Consider the following 16783-nt stretch of genomic DNA (forward strand, 5'->3'; position numbering starts at 1 on the left):
AGTCAATTGGTCTAAAAAATTGAATATTTTTTTAAAATACCCCTACCCCATAAAAACACGCTACAACTTAGGCAAAATTTCCGAGAAGCACTCTAAATTTCTCTACCCGTACTACGAAGGACTGGTGGGTTCGAAGGCTCAAAGAACCACCTTCGTGTGGGTGTAAAAAACAAATGAGTATCCCTACATATCAAACTACGCGAACTAAAAGAATGCCGTAAAAGTACGCAATCATGACGTAAGGGAGAGTAGGGGGACGTGGCGCTCGAGTCGGTTGGCACAATTGATTTCTTGATGGGTTACAATTGCGATAAAAAATTTAAAAAAATCAGGAGATGTAGATGTAAATAATGCGCATATTAAAACAAAATTTCGTGTTATTAAGGCGAACAGTAGGTGAATGAAAAAATGATGAAAAAATTGTCTTCTTAAAATTGGGTCGTTCTACCTTGATTTTAGAATCAATTATCATCTTTCCCGATTACTTTAAATTATAAAAAATATGGAAAATACTCTACATTATCTCTTCTATTCTCTCGCGCCAACGAAAAAACAAAGGGATGAGAGCAAAACAAAGGGGAATTGTACTTTTTCGTTTTTTAAACTTCAAATAAAACTGAGATAATATAAATCAAAAAAATTGAAAATCAGACCTGAAATAAAACTAACGCAGGTCAATTTAAAAAAAAAAGTGCGTTTCCCTAGCCCTAGTCGTTCAACTAAAAAAAAGGCCAAAGTGACCTAATTTACATAAGGTCCTCTCGGCTTTCCAAAGACTTTTAGAACCGGCCAAAAGAACTTCAGGAAATGAGAACTTAAATCTGAAAAAAATCAGAGGTGTCCTCACGATCTCTAGCTATGTACACTCACTTTCAAAAATAACTGGGCCAGGAAAAGCGCAAAACAACGCACCTAAGTTGGCCACAGTGGTGTACAGCCTTTGTTGTTTGTAATCGAGAGGGAAGGGTTAAATTTTTCTCAATGTAAGAAAAGAGAAGTTTGGTTAAAGCCAACATTGTTGCGTTGTTTCGCGCTTTCCCTGGCCCAGTTATTTTTGGAAGTGAGTGTACATACAAAATTTGAATGCATTTGGTTAAAAACTGCAGTACTTAGAGGACTGAAAAAACAGCGTTTTTGCATAAGGTCCTCTCGGGCTTCCAAAGACTTTAGGTGCTGTAGATTTGAGGCATACACACGAAGCTGCCAGAGAGCGAAGAAAGCTTCCGTATAGCCAGCGTCAACCTCTACTCGGACGTTTCAAGACAAGTTTATAAGAGAATGAGCTCTTCACCACTGATCTGCAGAATGCAAGTTCGCGATAGGTTTTATACCGGAGTCGAAGGTCAAAAGGGGCCGCACAAGAAGCATTTAAAGGTGAGCGTGGGTGAATTAGCACGTACAGCTTTTTCACAGATAGGGAAGGCTTTTCCTTTCAATCGCAAGAGGACGAAAAACTGTGGGTGCCAGCAGTCTCCCCCTAATAAGCGGCTTCGTACCTACCCATATACTACAGTATGGGCCGGAATATTTGGAGTGTTGAACGTACCTTACCACCATTGTGTATATAGAAGTACTTTTCTCCAACCATCAGGTTGTCTCAACAAAAGTATACAGGCAACGTGGAAGCAATTTCTGCTTTTACATGAAGCTAAAAAAACCGGCTTTCTTACTGTGTATTGGCGAATGTTATTAACCTACGGTAGAGTTTGAAATACTTATTTGTTCGATTTTCTCACGCTAAAACAAAAAGAAATATTTCAGCACACCGATTTAAATGTATATTTTAAAATACATCATCTGCGATGCCAAAGATCAAAGGGCAGTTAACCCTAGTCAACCAACTGTAATACTGCGTTGATTTCTTATAGATTGGTTTGTTATAAGTTAATCTATTCCATGTGTGAACACCAATGACTTTTTGAGTTAGCCAAGTTGGCTTTGCTGTTTCATTTGGCCATCTATGAATTAAAAGTTCTTCTGTTTCAGAGCAATGCACTGGATAAAACGAAGAATAATGGAGTACATTAATCCCACGGCAAGAAATATAATCCATCGACTGTACATCTAGAACGTTGCACAATTTTTTTAAAACACGCAACAATAGACCTGGTCCGTTGTATCCTGCGTCATCTGACCTAAACAACGACGAAAACATTATTTAGAAATCAGTACTACATTATGAACAATTATACTAAACAGTCGCCCTTCATTTACTTAATTATTTCACTCTTTTTCTTTTTCCGTTTACAGAAAGGTGTACATACGTTCAACGATAACGTGACTTGAGCACAGTTTTAATTGTCATCGAAGAATTTCAATCCTTTTGTGGTGATACGGCTAAGTCCCTAAACTAGGAGAAGCATGGAGACAGATAGTGAACTATCAATCAAGCAAATTCTTTTGTAATATGGACGGTACAGCTTCTTCAAATTTCATTCCTATAGGATAATTTTTCCTCAATGGTTTAGGATTTACTTAAAAAAATAATAATTGATTCGTCTTTCTAATGAGCCGAATTTCAAGATGGAAAACACTTTCGAAAAATATCTCGCAATTTTTTAGAGTCGATAAATTATATGAAATCAATTTTTTTGTAAGAGAATGATCCTGGATGAAAACGAGATCTTACTGAGAAACTAGTGATCATGAAAAAATATTGGACTGATAGCCAATCATACATATCGCCGATATACAGTCGTGCCTGAAAATATATATGCGAGTAGTAAAAAAACCCGGCTTTCAATGTGTAGATAATATAAACCTACGATAGAGGTTGAGATACCTTATCTGTTCATTTCTTTCTTTTTTATCATCCTTATTTACCTCTTTAAGTCAATTACTAATTTACTCACGACATCAAAAACGTTATCCGCATCCCTATTGCCTACCGCTCAATGAAATGCTCTGAAAAAATTGGGTTTGTTCAGTTGCAAACATTTTTTGGTTTGGAGAATTTTCCAAATATATTTTTTGGTATGGGGAACAAATTGTTTAGGTATAGGGTGGTATATCTATACACAACATTTTCGTTTAGACTTGCACAATGAAATTTGGTTCCTTCATATTAAGAAGACTTTTTCAAAAATAAGTATAATAAACAATTGTTAGTATTAAAATATTTGAAGAATTTTCTGGAAACCTACAGTAATCACGCCAGCAGGTATTTGATCACCCCGGTAAAAAGGTGGTGTTTTAACCCGCGCAAGATAGGCCTAATGATGTCTTAAGCGGGATGTTTTAAAAAAAAATACTAAAATTGCTCGTAAGAGGTTTATTTTTTTATTAGAAAAATAAAGAAGTAGACTTCATCTTCATCTTCATCTTTATGATTTTTATTTTCAAAAAAAGTTTGGGTCCTATAGGGAAGTGTATCGGTTTTAAATATTGTATCACCCAAAAAATATGTCGCATGGCCTGTCCCTGCCCGCGGCATGACCTTTTTAAAATGTGACGTATTTACATTAAAATACATAACAACAATTAATGCCAAAATGAAGGTTGTTTACTTAACTTTCCATTATAATTATTCCCGGTATCCTGTTGTAATTTTTTACTTCCAATTAACAATTTTGTGAGACACCCTTTTTTCCCATAAAAAATACAATAAGGAAAAACTGACTTGCGATAAAACATGGTGGAATCAGCAAGAGTGTGTTCGCAAACAAGGGGGTACACTTAAGTCACTTTCTCTATTCGAAGAAATAAGTGAAACATGGATGCCTGCAGTTTTTCATCTTTATTTATATTAGGAAATAGCTATGAGGTATAGTTTAATTTTTGTTATTACTTTAATTGAACAATTTTTCTATGAAAGGAAGAAAAAATATACATGTCCAAAGAAAAAAAATCTCAAAAGCCTAATCATAAAATTTCAGTAGGATAAACCTCAATCGAAGGGGATCAATCAAATGATACAGTGAATTCAAGTCACAGAAAATTTTTAAAGTGTGATATGATTTTAAGTATAAATAATTGTTTATTAGTATCCCTGGCCTTTTTGTATCGTTATAAGTTAATTATTTAGTTGCTGCTGTGTAGTTTGTAGTGGGCTGGGCATAGATCGGCATAGATTTAACATCAACCCATAGTTTTGAAAGTCGAACCAACAAGTAATTGCCGGAGGGGTAAGGGTAGAGGGGGTGAGAAATTGGAAAATGGAACACATAAGGTTACTCAACCTTTATAGGTTAATACCATCCCTCAATAAACCTACCTGTAGTTAGCAACGAAATCTTGGATGGCTAATTGCATGAGAGGATTTTTGAAGTCAGCATGCATCACGCTACTGCCAAGATAATCATCATCTTCCGCGACGACAAAGTTACGATAATACGTTACAGTATTCACCGATATTACGTCGAGATCAAAATAGTAGCCTCCGTACTTATAGAGAGTCAGAAAACGGAGCCCATCGCTGAGATGAGAAACTTTAAAAGGTCCCGTATTCCATTCATTGCCAAGATACCAGTTCTCCAGAGGTGTCCTGGCAATGTAGTTATCCAAATTTATTCTGATGAAGTTAATATTGTTGTAATTCTCTTTCAGCGTTTGCAAGATCAAACTTGTGTTATCTTTTCTTCCCACAAAAAGCACGTTAACAGTCAAATTTGTATTATGCAAAGCAAGAGACTCCACAGAACAAGCCTGTCGAAAGTTTAGGGTTCCACTTCCTGATGTTTCTAAGAAGAAAGCTCTTTCCTCGTCCCTCTGAGAATTGATTTCGTTATTTTTGAAATCAATATTATCAAGACGAGAATTTGGACATGCAGAGGATCCATTGGTTACGTTTGAACTTCCACAAAAATACTTTTTGGTAGAAGCCAAACAACAGCTAGAGCCGCAGTTTATGTTTGTCGCAGTTTTAAATGAGCTCTGAGAAAAATGGACATTTGTATACTGAAAGCATTTCATGATACTTACAGGATTTTTCCTTGATTAGATATATATGAAAAAAAATGTTTAGATAGCGGCAAACTTCTGTTTTTAAAATACACAGTTAATTGGACGTGAAGGGAAACAAAATAAAAAATGGTCACTTTCCTGCATTTTCTTTCATTTTCTTTTGCTTTCAACAGTGAAAACAAAGAAAATAAGAACTTACCTCATAGGTACCTCAAGGGCTCATAGGCAACTCATGGGCTCATAGGCACCTCATGGGCTAAAAGAACACCTAGCGATGGCGTCATAAACTAAATTTTCTGAAAATTTTTTCCTCCTATCTCTAATCCAGCGGGGCTGGTTTTGTCAACCTCGAGAAAAGGTGTCTTTGGTATTTTTGCGTTTTCAAGTAATAATTTGGTCAATCAAAATAAATAAAAATTGGTTTCTGAAAGAGGAAAAAAATTTCTTTTAGAAACTTTTTTTTACTAAATTTTAAGTTAATTAGGATAGTCTACAAAAGAAAAAGGAAAACGAAATGGACGGCACGATTCAAGGTTAAAATAACTATTTTATTTGTTGTTAAAAAAACTACTTGGACTATTTAAGTAATTTTTTTTAAAGATTCGCCTAGTAAAGACCATAACAGACCATAACTTAGTAAAGACCATAACAGGTAATTTAAAAAAAATTAATCCCTCGGTCGCAAAGGGACGAAAAACTGGCGGTGCTAACTATTTCCTTTCAGAAAATTATTTTTAATAAATTTTAATTTAACTAGGGAATTCCACAAAACAAAAAAGAAAACGAAATGGAAAACACGATTTAAGGGCCTAAAAACTATTTTATTTGTTGTTCTCATACTATTTGGATGATTTCTGTAATTTTTTTAAAGATGCGCATTATTAAAGATCATAACAATTAATTTTTAAAATGCAATTCCTCAATCGCAAGACGACGAAAAACGGTGAGTGCCAACTTACGCACTCTAATTGCCCCACTCTCACCTAATTGATTTGAAAGTCAAGGTAGTACAACCCAATTTTAAGAAAAAAAAATTGTTTCATTTTTCATTGCCAAGCTGTTCGTCGTAATTCCACGAAATTTTACTTTAAATGCGCATTACTAACATCTACATTATTTCACAATTTTTTCAATATTTTAATGCAATTTTAACCCATCGAAAAATCAATTGAAACAACCGACCCGGACACAAGATCGCCCCACTCTTCCCTACCGAAGTTTGTTTAACCTGTTTATAACTTTTATATCACATTTCATCATTTTGTAATAACATTTCTAATTATTGGTTGTCCCAAAGTGAAATGGTCTCAACTTATCTTTTTTCCTTACGAAATACAATTTTGAATTTATATAGAGTAAAAATTAACAAGAAAGAAAACAAATCTCCTGCTGGCGTGGACAAATGGTTAAATTTTCAGGGTGTTTGCCATGCAAGAAAGAAATTACCAGTGTAATTGTTTAAGTAAGGGATTCCCGGTTTTTGTACAAGATACACGTATTTTGCAAGTAGGCATATATGCTACCACATAAGAATACGAAATAGTAGGGCTGGTAACCTCTTTTTGCAAGCAAAATCCCTAAAATTTGTAAACATTTTTAACGGTGATGGATCTCTTCTTTGAGAGAGGAAAAATTATTCAGTCGTTTGGCACTATAGTTAAACATTTGTTTTCCTATTTATTATTTTAAAACTATCAAATATTACATTAATTAATTGAAAATAAATTTACCAGTATGTTGGGCTTTATTAAAAGGATAAGACCGTAGACGACAGTAGTAAGTGTTAATAAACAAAAAATAAGAAATCGACCAGTGAATATTTTCTTCGTGCAGACAGATTTACCCCGACAAGTTGATGGCAGCATTATGAAGTAACTACTAAATTTGATAAACTTGAACCTCAGTTTTTTGGTTTCTATGCACCTCCCACTATCATGCTCAACGGTTACACACTATACTAGTTAACGGCTACATATACTAATAGGGTATTTAATATCACAACGGTTGTATTTGGATTCAATATTTTCGTTTTGTCAGTTCCGTCTAAACAGTTCGTTAAATTTTCAGATATATAAATCGTTTTCCAGTCTTTTTATGTTCTTAAAAATTGGATTTTTCAACAATTAGCGAAGAGTGCTCATCGATATGGAATTTGAATAAAAATATTATTAATTTCTCTATTGATTTTTCTTGTAATTTTTGACACGATCTTTAAAATAAAGAACTTGTTTCTTCATCAGTCTACAATATTAAGGTGGGTAATTGCAAAATAATACTATGTACATCGGCTTTAATAACATTTATTTTTTGTTCATTGAAAAAGTCGTTATGACCTATTTTAATAAGCGAGTGGGTTGGATAGTTTTTTCTGCAATGGTTTCAATTCTTCTTGGGACCAGTTGGATGATATATTTTCATCAACGAAGACAGCTGTGTTCAACGAGTGATGCTAAGGCTCCAATAGCACCTTGGAACTACAAAGCAGCTGAGTCAATGTCGGCTGAAGAGGTTTTTCGATATCTTCACTGGACCAATGGAACTTCGTGCCTTTTCGCTGTTGATTTCGGTTTCTTTGTTTGGAATGGAGAAGGTGTTGCCGCGCCCGACGGACATAAAGCCATATGTCTCGATCAGTCCATATCACCTGTCTACGGCAACTGTCTCGTCTACTCTTTTGGCATAGGAAATCAATGGTCGTTCGATGAATCTATGGCTCATTTTGGTTGTAACGTTTATTCTTTTGATCCATCGATGGGAGACAACGACCACGACGAAAGCCAAAATATTCATTTTTATAACCTCGGTCTAGCTGCACAAGATGGAATAATTCCATCTAAGCAGTGGAAAATGAAAACAGCTTCGTCTGTCTATCAGATGCTGATCCATCGCCACGGTCCGGTGCTGATTGATGTCTTTAAAATGGATATCGAATTTTTTGAATGGGAAGTAATTCCACAAATGATGCATTCTGGATTTCTTGCCAAAATCGTGAAACAATTAGCCGTTGAAATTCACTTTAATGTAAGTGATCCTTTGGAAATATTTCGACATCGTGTGCGGATCCTTCAAGATCTAGAAGAATCCTCACTGTCTTCTTATTCTGGTGGGTTTATTCGTTTTAGTTCACGTCCTAATCCGTGGCTCAAAAGACAGTTGCCAATATTAGAAAGTAAGGAAGACTACATTGGATTAGAACTAGCTTGGTACAACTCAAGATATTATCCAACACCACAAAGTTAAACATTATCAAGAATAACACCATATTTTCGCAAAAAAATTGTGAGGGTACACCAAATGATTAAAATAATTTGTTGTCTATAGGAGGAAAAGGTAGAAAAGTGGCAACAAAAAATATGTCTAAATTAATTTATTATTTGTTTCTTATTAAATAGTGGCGACTAGGTACTTATCTTTTGATGTTTTCACTTTTCATTGGTGCTGTAGATCCAAAATAATAAGATTGAGAGAGTTTAACGGTTACTTAATTTTACAATGTAGGATTTAAAGATTTTTTGCTGAATCGGGTTAACTTGATGAATAGAGTGGAGTCGTAAGTTATAGTTCGATCACTCTTTCTATTTTTCGGTGCCCATTTTTTATTTCAAAATAATTTAAGCCTCAAGTAAGGTAGAAAAAATTGCTTTCTATAGAAAAAATTGGCATTATTACAACTTTTTATTCTGGAAAAGCATTGGTAAAATAAAAAGAATTTATATAGTTGAGTATAAAGTTATCCTTGTCGTCAACATCGCATGTAGCATGTGATATTCTTTTGCTGATAAAAAATCATAAAATTTATGTATAAAATTCACAAGATCTCACATAAGGATCCCGCGGACCAAGATCACTTGCTGAGATCACATGAGAAAACGTTTTAGCAATATTTATAAAACGTGAGAACAATGCTTATATAATTATAACACGACAACAATTATTGTGAAATGTGTAAAACTGCTAATATGTAAATCAATGTGTTGAGTTCTAGACGAAACTATCAAAATATAATTTGAACAAAAATGTTGCTAAGAATTTGAACCTTATAGTCTCCGTCTCACATTCATTTTTAAATTACCATAATTCCACGAATTATTGATTATTACATTAACCAGTATAATACATAATATCTGGTGCTGGGTAAGCCTACTTGCAAGACATGCGCAATGAATCTGGTGGGACAGAAATAAATGTGGTTAGCTGTAGCCCACCAGTTATGATATCCCACAGCGGATAAACATAAAGCGTTTCGACGCAATAAAAGTGATTGTCACGAAGTGAGTTGGTCACTCGTTATATGAGAATAACTCGTTATAAGAGAGAAGAATAAACATTTGTTTTACATAATAATTAAGTGTTTCACTGTGGATATTCAAAAAAATCGAAATTTAAATTAAATTTTTTCATTCTTAGCTTAAATATTTTCTATTTTTGGTTCTATGCAGTTATTCGAATCATTAATATAAAGAAAGTTCATGAAAAAATTCATTTTTGAAATTAAAAACTCTGAGTTTGTGAATCACATAGGAATCAGTAGGGGAGAGTGGGACAATATGGCGTTAAGGTCGGTTGGATCTATTTATTTCTTGATGTGTTAAAACTGCAATAAAAATCAGGAGATGTACAGTACCAACCAAACTATTAGGTACACCCCGCTTTTTTAGTGCATTATTATGGCACTACGTGTCTTAAAAAAGTGCAAATACTACCAGAACGGCTTGGGCTAGATTTTTTTCCTTTTTTTCCTGAGTAGATCTAATTATGATCTACATTTTTTACACACACAAAATTGTTGTAGGATTAACCCTTATGGCGCTACGGTATCGTTCACTTTATTAGGTACACCTGTTTTCCCTCATATGCGCCGTGTTAAATACGTCGTTTTCAAAAATATACAAAAAAACTAAAAATCAAGCTAAAATCTTTTTCTTGGTGCCACAAGATGCAGAATTCTTCACTCTTTACGAATATATAGAATGATTTAAAATAAAATCAACTCAGAGAACCCTTGTATATACCTCAAAGTTTTCCACTTGAAAATTTGGCGCCCTCTGTTTGCGAAAGTGCAAGTTTGTTGTAAAAAGTACAAATTTTGAAGTGGAAAACTTTGAGGTATAGGGAAGGGTTATCTGATTTGATTTTATTGTAAATCATTCCGTATATTCGTAAAGAGTGAAGAATTCTGCATCTTTTGGCACCAAGAAAAAGATTTTAGCTTGATTTTTAGTATTTTTTGTATATTTTTGAAAACGCCATATTTAACACGGCGCATATGAGGGAAAACGAGTGTATCTAATAAAGTGAACGATACCGTAGCGCCATGGGGGTTTATCCTACAACAATTTTGTGTTTGTAAAAAATGTAGATCCACTAAGGAAAAAAAGAAAAAAATCTAGCCCAAGCCGTTGGGGTAGTATTTGCACTTTTTCTAAGACACGTAGTGCCACAAGAATGCACTGAAAAAAGGGGGGTGTACCTAATAATTTGGTGGGTACTGTAAATGCTAGTGATGCGCATCTTTAAAAAAAATTTCATGGTATTACGACGAATGGTTTAGGAATAAAAAATAAAATAAGTTTTTCTTCTTAAAATTGGGTCGTCCTAACTTGACTTTCGAATCAATTATCAGCTTTCCCGATTATTTTAATATTATACTGAAATATACTCTACATTATCTCCTCTTTAAGCCTATTTAATTTGTTTTCTATTTACAATAGTTTAAATAAGAGATATTAAAAAATATACTAAGACCCCTTTGTTTGGGGCGCATTTGCCCCAAATTGTCGAGGCTATTTGGGGTACACAAGGTTGCATATAACAGTAGTATTACTTCAGTACCATACTTATTTAACATTTTTTATTGATATTCCCTTGGTCGGTTGCATTATTGGATTATTTTTAAATTTTGAGTTTTTACTGTCAGTCCACGGTTTTCCCGTAATAAATACAAGGGCCAAAAGACCCTGCTAGTGGGAGCAATCAACCCTGTATCTGGGGTTAGCTGTCCCTATTTTTTTTTTCGTTAAATTCCTAACCTAGATATTATTTGATTAGTTTGAAAAAAAATACCAGTGAAAGGGTGAATTATTGTTTTTTTTAAGACTTGGTTGAACTTAATGCGTTAAAAAATAAAAGAATTAGAGCTAAAAGAAAAAAATTACCCAGTCGCCCCACTCTCCCCTACTAAAAAGGGAAAACCTGAAAAACTTGTTGACAAAAAATATGGGGGTGTGCGAATATTTTTTTCAGTTGACAACCCCCGAGTCAAGAAACACAAAATTCTTTCATCATCTTGTGAAACATTTTGTGTTTCATCTCCCTTTGGGAAAACATAATTGTTTTGCAATTACCATTAGCAAAATCCTCTTATTAGAGATACAATGCTAAATAAAAATTGAAAGCACTTTTTAAATCCCATTTCCCCACTTATAATTTGGTTTGAGTAAGTTTCATTTATTCATTTTTGTCAAGCTTTTCGATAAATATAAAACCACTCACTGCCTTGAAAAATCTTTAAGTTTCACTGTAAGGGAACCCTAATGCGAAATCATAGTAACACGACACGGTCAAACAGACAATAGGGGAGACCACGTTATTGCTTAGAGGTAGCTTACTCATTACTGATTTCTTTCAAGAAAATCGAAGTTGAGCTAATTTCAGGGTAGCCAAATCGTGTAACTGGCAGGTTTTACCTAGTTATTGATTGATTGCTGCAAAAGATATGGATTTTCAGGAGGGGAACATTTTTGGTCATAATAACTTTTTTCAATACAATTATTTATTTCTCCTATGCAATTAATAATTAACTTGTATGGTCGTGACTGCAAGTTTATTTACGTGTGTAAAAAAATTACGCCTTTTTACTGTGTATTAGCGGAAAGAGATTCTCCCACAAAAATATGTCAACTTTTCCACTCTCCACGAATAGCTAACAAGTTGCCATTAGTTTTAGTGAGCAGTCTCCTCTATCATATACAAAATGCTTAGTTTTAGAACTAATTGCTAGGTAAGTTGGCATAAATTCAATCGCCCGATTATCGGCCATAGTTACCCATAGTTGTGATAGCCGCATCAACACATCATTATTATGTGGTTTTTTAATTTTAAGATTCGTAACTTTTTTACTCTTATAAGAAACCACAACCCTACCCATAGGGTTTGTACCCAAGCTTTTAATTTTAAAAAATACTATTTTGGGTTAAAATTACAGAATCCAGAACTAAGTGTGTGAAAACTAGACCAAGCAAAGGGTCTCCAATAGAAAGAATGCTTTGAAAGTAGATAATCTTGACCCTCTTGGATAACAGCCAAGGCTATATATTATTTCTCCGATTTAGTTTTTTAATGGATCGATTTGATAAGTGCGTGCAGAACTTTTGCATTTGCAGTGTTTTTCGTATTTCTTTAAAGTAATTTGGTTTTGAATGTTTGTTGAGATCTGTTATTATTATGAAGGCAATGGGAACATTTAATACGTTTTGTGTGATCATAGAAAAATCAAGACAAAGTCAACCAATGAAAAAGCTATTTTTAATAGTATTTTTATTTCTCTACTTAATTTCCACCTGCGTAGAAAATTACTCATTAAATAGGCAAGTAAAATACGTGGAACCTACCAAGACCACTAAAATTAATATATTAAACTCACGTTTCGTTAAATATTCATTTTCGCACTGTTAAAACGGTTACTGAATTTTCGGGGTTGCCAACCACGAATTAAAGGAGTCACTTACAAATATTGTGATTTTTTCTAAATTTTCGGGGTGTGTGACACTAAACCAGCGTGTCCCAAGAAAACCCCGGGAAATTTGTAGTAGAAATCCCCCAAATTTATGAGTCAGAGCTGATGTAAGCCATTGCTGTTTAGAACTTACCACGATAGTTAAAACTTACTACTATTAATTAAAACTGATATACCAGTCTTGCATTGAAATCTTTAAATATTTTTCTCATGTTCACATTGATATAGTAGTAAATAAAATTATCTTCAGTCTAATTATTGATTGGTATAGTGGTTAGATTGCTAAGTTAGATATCTGAAGGATGAAGGTTCGAACCTTACATCGTACAAGTATATTTTACGTACTTCAAACCCCGAAATTTTCTTTATAGATATTTATGCGAAATTTGTTTAAGCTAAAAACCACGAACCTCATATCATTTACTTTTGGGAGCTAAATCTACGAAAAAATCGTGAAATATTTTAACAGTGCGGTACATAAACATAAAGATATACATATAAAGCTGTTCGATATCTTTTTATCTTGGTTGAAATCGCGAAAATGCAACATTCGAAGTCACTTTCCGTCTGCAGCATATACTGTAGAGGTATTAATACAATTTTATGCCTGGGAAATGAATTGACCAAGCAAGACACAATGTTTGAGGCTCTTGAAGCAGGCGAAAAAATGACTTGGGCTAATCTGAATTTTATCGGAGTTTTATAAAAAACATAATATTTCATAGATTTTTTTACGTGATGATTCAGTGATTCTAAATTAACTTATAAGAATAGTCACTGCAAAATTATTTAATTTCAGCTTCTAATGATAAACTTATGATTTTTTCGGACTTCGTTCTAATTTTCGAAATATTAATGATTTGAGATGTATTTGAGATTATTTATGATTTTCCAAAAATTGATCGTCACTGATATTTGCGTGACATTCCGATGAAATTTAAGACTTTCCATTGATTTTTCAAGATTTTCATTTGTAGTGATTTTCAATGACCCATTTCCATACGGGATTCGAAATGTCCTATTAGTTTTTCATGTTTGTTTAATCACAAAATAAGAATTAAACCGTCAACACGGCTTAATTGTTGGCAAATCACATTTTCTTCAGGCAAATTCTCAGTACTGGCTGCAAGTATTTTTATGTGTATACAGTTAAAAATGGTTCGCCCACTGAAGTACACTTGAAAGATGTACCCGTTGAAAGTGTATGTTACGTGGGCATCGACGACCCTCTACAGTCCATAAAGTTCATGAAATAAAAGTATTTCGATGAAGATTAAATGAAAGGACGGAGATAAAGAGAAGAAAATAGGGAAGAACGGGGTAATTGAGGTAGTGTGTAAGTTGGCACCCACCGTTTTTCGTCGATCGAGTGATTGCATTTTAAAAATTACATGGTCTTAACTAATTTACATCTTTAAAAACAATTACTGAAATAGTCCAAAATACAAAAACGCAAAGAACTTAAATGCGGGATTTTAATATAAAAAATACAATCAATCAACGGAAAATCAAAATCTATTATTCATTAATAACAATCGACAAAGATTTCTTAATTTTCGTAGTCCTGCAATTGAGTTCTTTGCGTTGTTGTTATCTGATAGCGCGCGTGCCAGTGCCCCTAGTGGCACAAGGAGAAGTTAGGATTTTCGCCCTTCATCTTTGGAGGGAGTAAACTTCAAGGGATATGAAGGGTCTTAAAAAAATTCTTATTAAATAAAAAAAATTCGTGATTCCATTAAATAAACGACGCCAAACCTTTTGGCGTAAAGAAAAGTATTTTAGCGCCATTCTTAGTATTTTTTTCGATTTTCGAAAAAGCTGGTTTTAACACTGCGCTTATGGGGGGAAAAAGAGGGTGTTCTTAATTGGTAAAAGAGGGTGTAGAGACGTGGATGTACATCCTACGACATGTCAAGTGTGTATGATTTGTACATCGTCTTTTCTTCTCTTCGGGAAAACAAAGAAAAAAATTCTATCTCTTGCTGTGCAAAAGTTATTTGAGTTGCAATGAGACACGTAGCGCCATAAGAAAGCAAAACGAGGGGGTTTTCTTAATAACTTGGTGGGTACTCTATGAGAAGAATAAGGGAGGTATAAGGCAAGATCGTTCCAACGAAGCCGTTTCTGACTCGAGATCGAACTTATGACCTAAACAACTGATACCAACTGAATTAAGATTAAAATGCGAATCGAACAAGTATTGATAGATTATTTTTCCAAATTTATCATTGTATCGAATTAAAAGAATGATCTTCTATTATTGAAGGAGTCAAATCATTGATTTTATTTGAGAATATTGAAATTAACTAGAGCTATATATGCCGATGCTTTAAAAACAGCTGATAGTATAGTATGAAACAGAAAAAAGGATGAATAACGCCCATGTTTCGGTGGTTTATTTGCATATTTTTCTGTTTTCTGTTTGGGTGTTTCTTTGTGGCCAAACAGAGGGAAAGGGCAAAATAATGGTATTTTTCTGTTGTTTTTTTACCGTTTCAAGACTCTGGACAGGGGTATAGAAAGATGGTTCCCACTTTCCACTCTTCATGTTAAATTTTCCATACGGGACAGTTTATTTCGGTCATTTTACTAAAAATTCAAGTTAACTGTCGTGCAACCAAACGGTTGTGTGTATGAACTTCATGCAATTTCTTTGAAAAGGTATTCCGACGTTTCGGACCCTACCATTTCGGCCCCATACCTTTTCGGCCCCATACCTTTTCGGCCTTTTTTAACCATTTCGGCCCGTGGCTGAAAATGTCCAAAACTGGGTCCGAAATGGCAGCTTTATAAAAATAAAATAATTTTAAATAAAGAAAGAAGCTATATTAAAATAGCTATCTGTAAAACCAATTGTCAAAAAATTTTAAATATTTCTTTGTTTATTATGTAAGTATTTTAGTAAAATAAGTGAACGTCCATTAATAATCCAATAAATATTTAAAATATTGGACGTTCGCTTCTTTTACTAAAATACTTCAAATAAAATTTAATAAATATTTATTTTGGATATTCACTACTTTTACTAAAATACTCTCTTCTTGTTATTTAACTTTTCAGCAAAATAAATTATTTAACAATTTCAAAAATATTAATGAAAATGCCAAAATGGGGCCGAAAAGGTAAATAGTGTGACCGAATTGGTAGGTCGATTTCGGACTGGACCGAAACGAAATGGTAGGGTCCGAAATGCCATATATCCCTTTGAAAACCTGGCTATAAACACATTTTCTTTTCGTCTATTTTTATTGTTTCAATTAAACATCAGATGTATGTTCAATGTAAAAAGAAAGTGAATATTTTATATTTATGGAAAAATAATGCGTGCTAGCAATATGCTCAAATTGCTCATTTTATTTCATGTTCAGTCATTGAAAGTAAATAAATATACTTTTTATAACCACAGTTTTCTTATCTAACAAACTTAATATCGAACAATTTCCTTTCAGTTTTTCGGTGAAAATATAAGAATTGGGTATTACTAATACAGAAATTATTTATGGATCAAAAGTCTGAAAAATACCTTGTTGTCTAGCATAACACGACGATTTCCATGCTCTATTGTTGGCATTATTGCCTTCTTTTTTATTTTTATTTCGACACCTTGACAAATGTGCATGAAATTTGCTGATTATTTCATTCAAGACTTGAAAGCTGTTTAAATATCCGGTCATTTGTTGCGGTGGAATTTTTACGCCATTCAAGAAAAATGTTATTTTATCGGTGGAGTCAAATTTGACCGTCTTGAAAAATCATGTTTGGTTTACGTAAATGTAGCTTTGGCCATATACTGTTCCCTATAATTCGTTGATTGTCCAGGACCAATCACAACTAAGTGCTGCCTCCATATAACAATATATTGATAGATGTTTTGAATTGCAAGACACCAAGGAGAAATTAGTGTTACCAATATTCAAATTAGTTTGTGAACTGTGTTCACCAGATTAGGCTCGATGGAGTACCCGATTACCTGGTTTGGATTGGAGATGGTGTCGATAATAATTGCGCCTAGTTCCATAGAATCCACATTATCACACGACAAATCTATTTTTAAGAAAATAATGTCACAATTCTACTGTTCAATAGTACGAATATTGATTGTTTTTACTTACCCGAAGTGGCACTTGTGGTTTTATTTGTATTCAC

The 16783-nt window shown here is 33.7% G+C and overlaps 2 protein-coding genes across 2 annotated transcripts; one reads left to right on the forward strand and one right to left on the reverse strand.

The window, feature by feature from the left end:
* Window positions 1-1720: 1720 nt before the first annotated feature.
* Window positions 1721-6767, reverse strand: LOC124199691 (lactosylceramide 4-alpha-galactosyltransferase-like). Its single transcript, XM_046595609.1, has 3 exons — window positions 6633-6767; window positions 4214-4872; window positions 1721-2135 (listed from the first exon to the last, which is right to left on the reverse strand). The coding sequence occupies exons 1-3, from the start codon at window positions 6765-6767 to the stop codon at window positions 1784-1786; spliced, it is 1146 nt and encodes a 381-aa protein (XP_046451565.1). The 3' UTR covers window positions 1721-1783.
* A 134-nt stretch (window positions 6768-6901) lies between these two features.
* On the forward strand, window positions 6902-8928 carry LOC124199654. The gene is made up of 2 exons (XM_046595571.1): window positions 6902-7156; window positions 7226-8928. The coding sequence occupies exon 2, from the start codon at window positions 7231-7233 to the stop codon at window positions 8140-8142; it is 912 nt and encodes a 303-aa protein (XP_046451527.1). The 5' UTR covers window positions 6902-7156; window positions 7226-7230; the 3' UTR covers window positions 8143-8928.
* The last annotated feature ends 7855 nt before the right edge of the window (window positions 8929-16783 follow it).

The sequence above is a fragment of the Daphnia pulex genome, chromosome 8 (genome assembly GCF_021134715.1).
Source record: "Daphnia pulex isolate KAP4 chromosome 8, ASM2113471v1".
NCBI classification, from domain to species: domain Eukaryota; kingdom Metazoa; phylum Arthropoda; class Branchiopoda; order Diplostraca; family Daphniidae; genus Daphnia; species Daphnia pulex.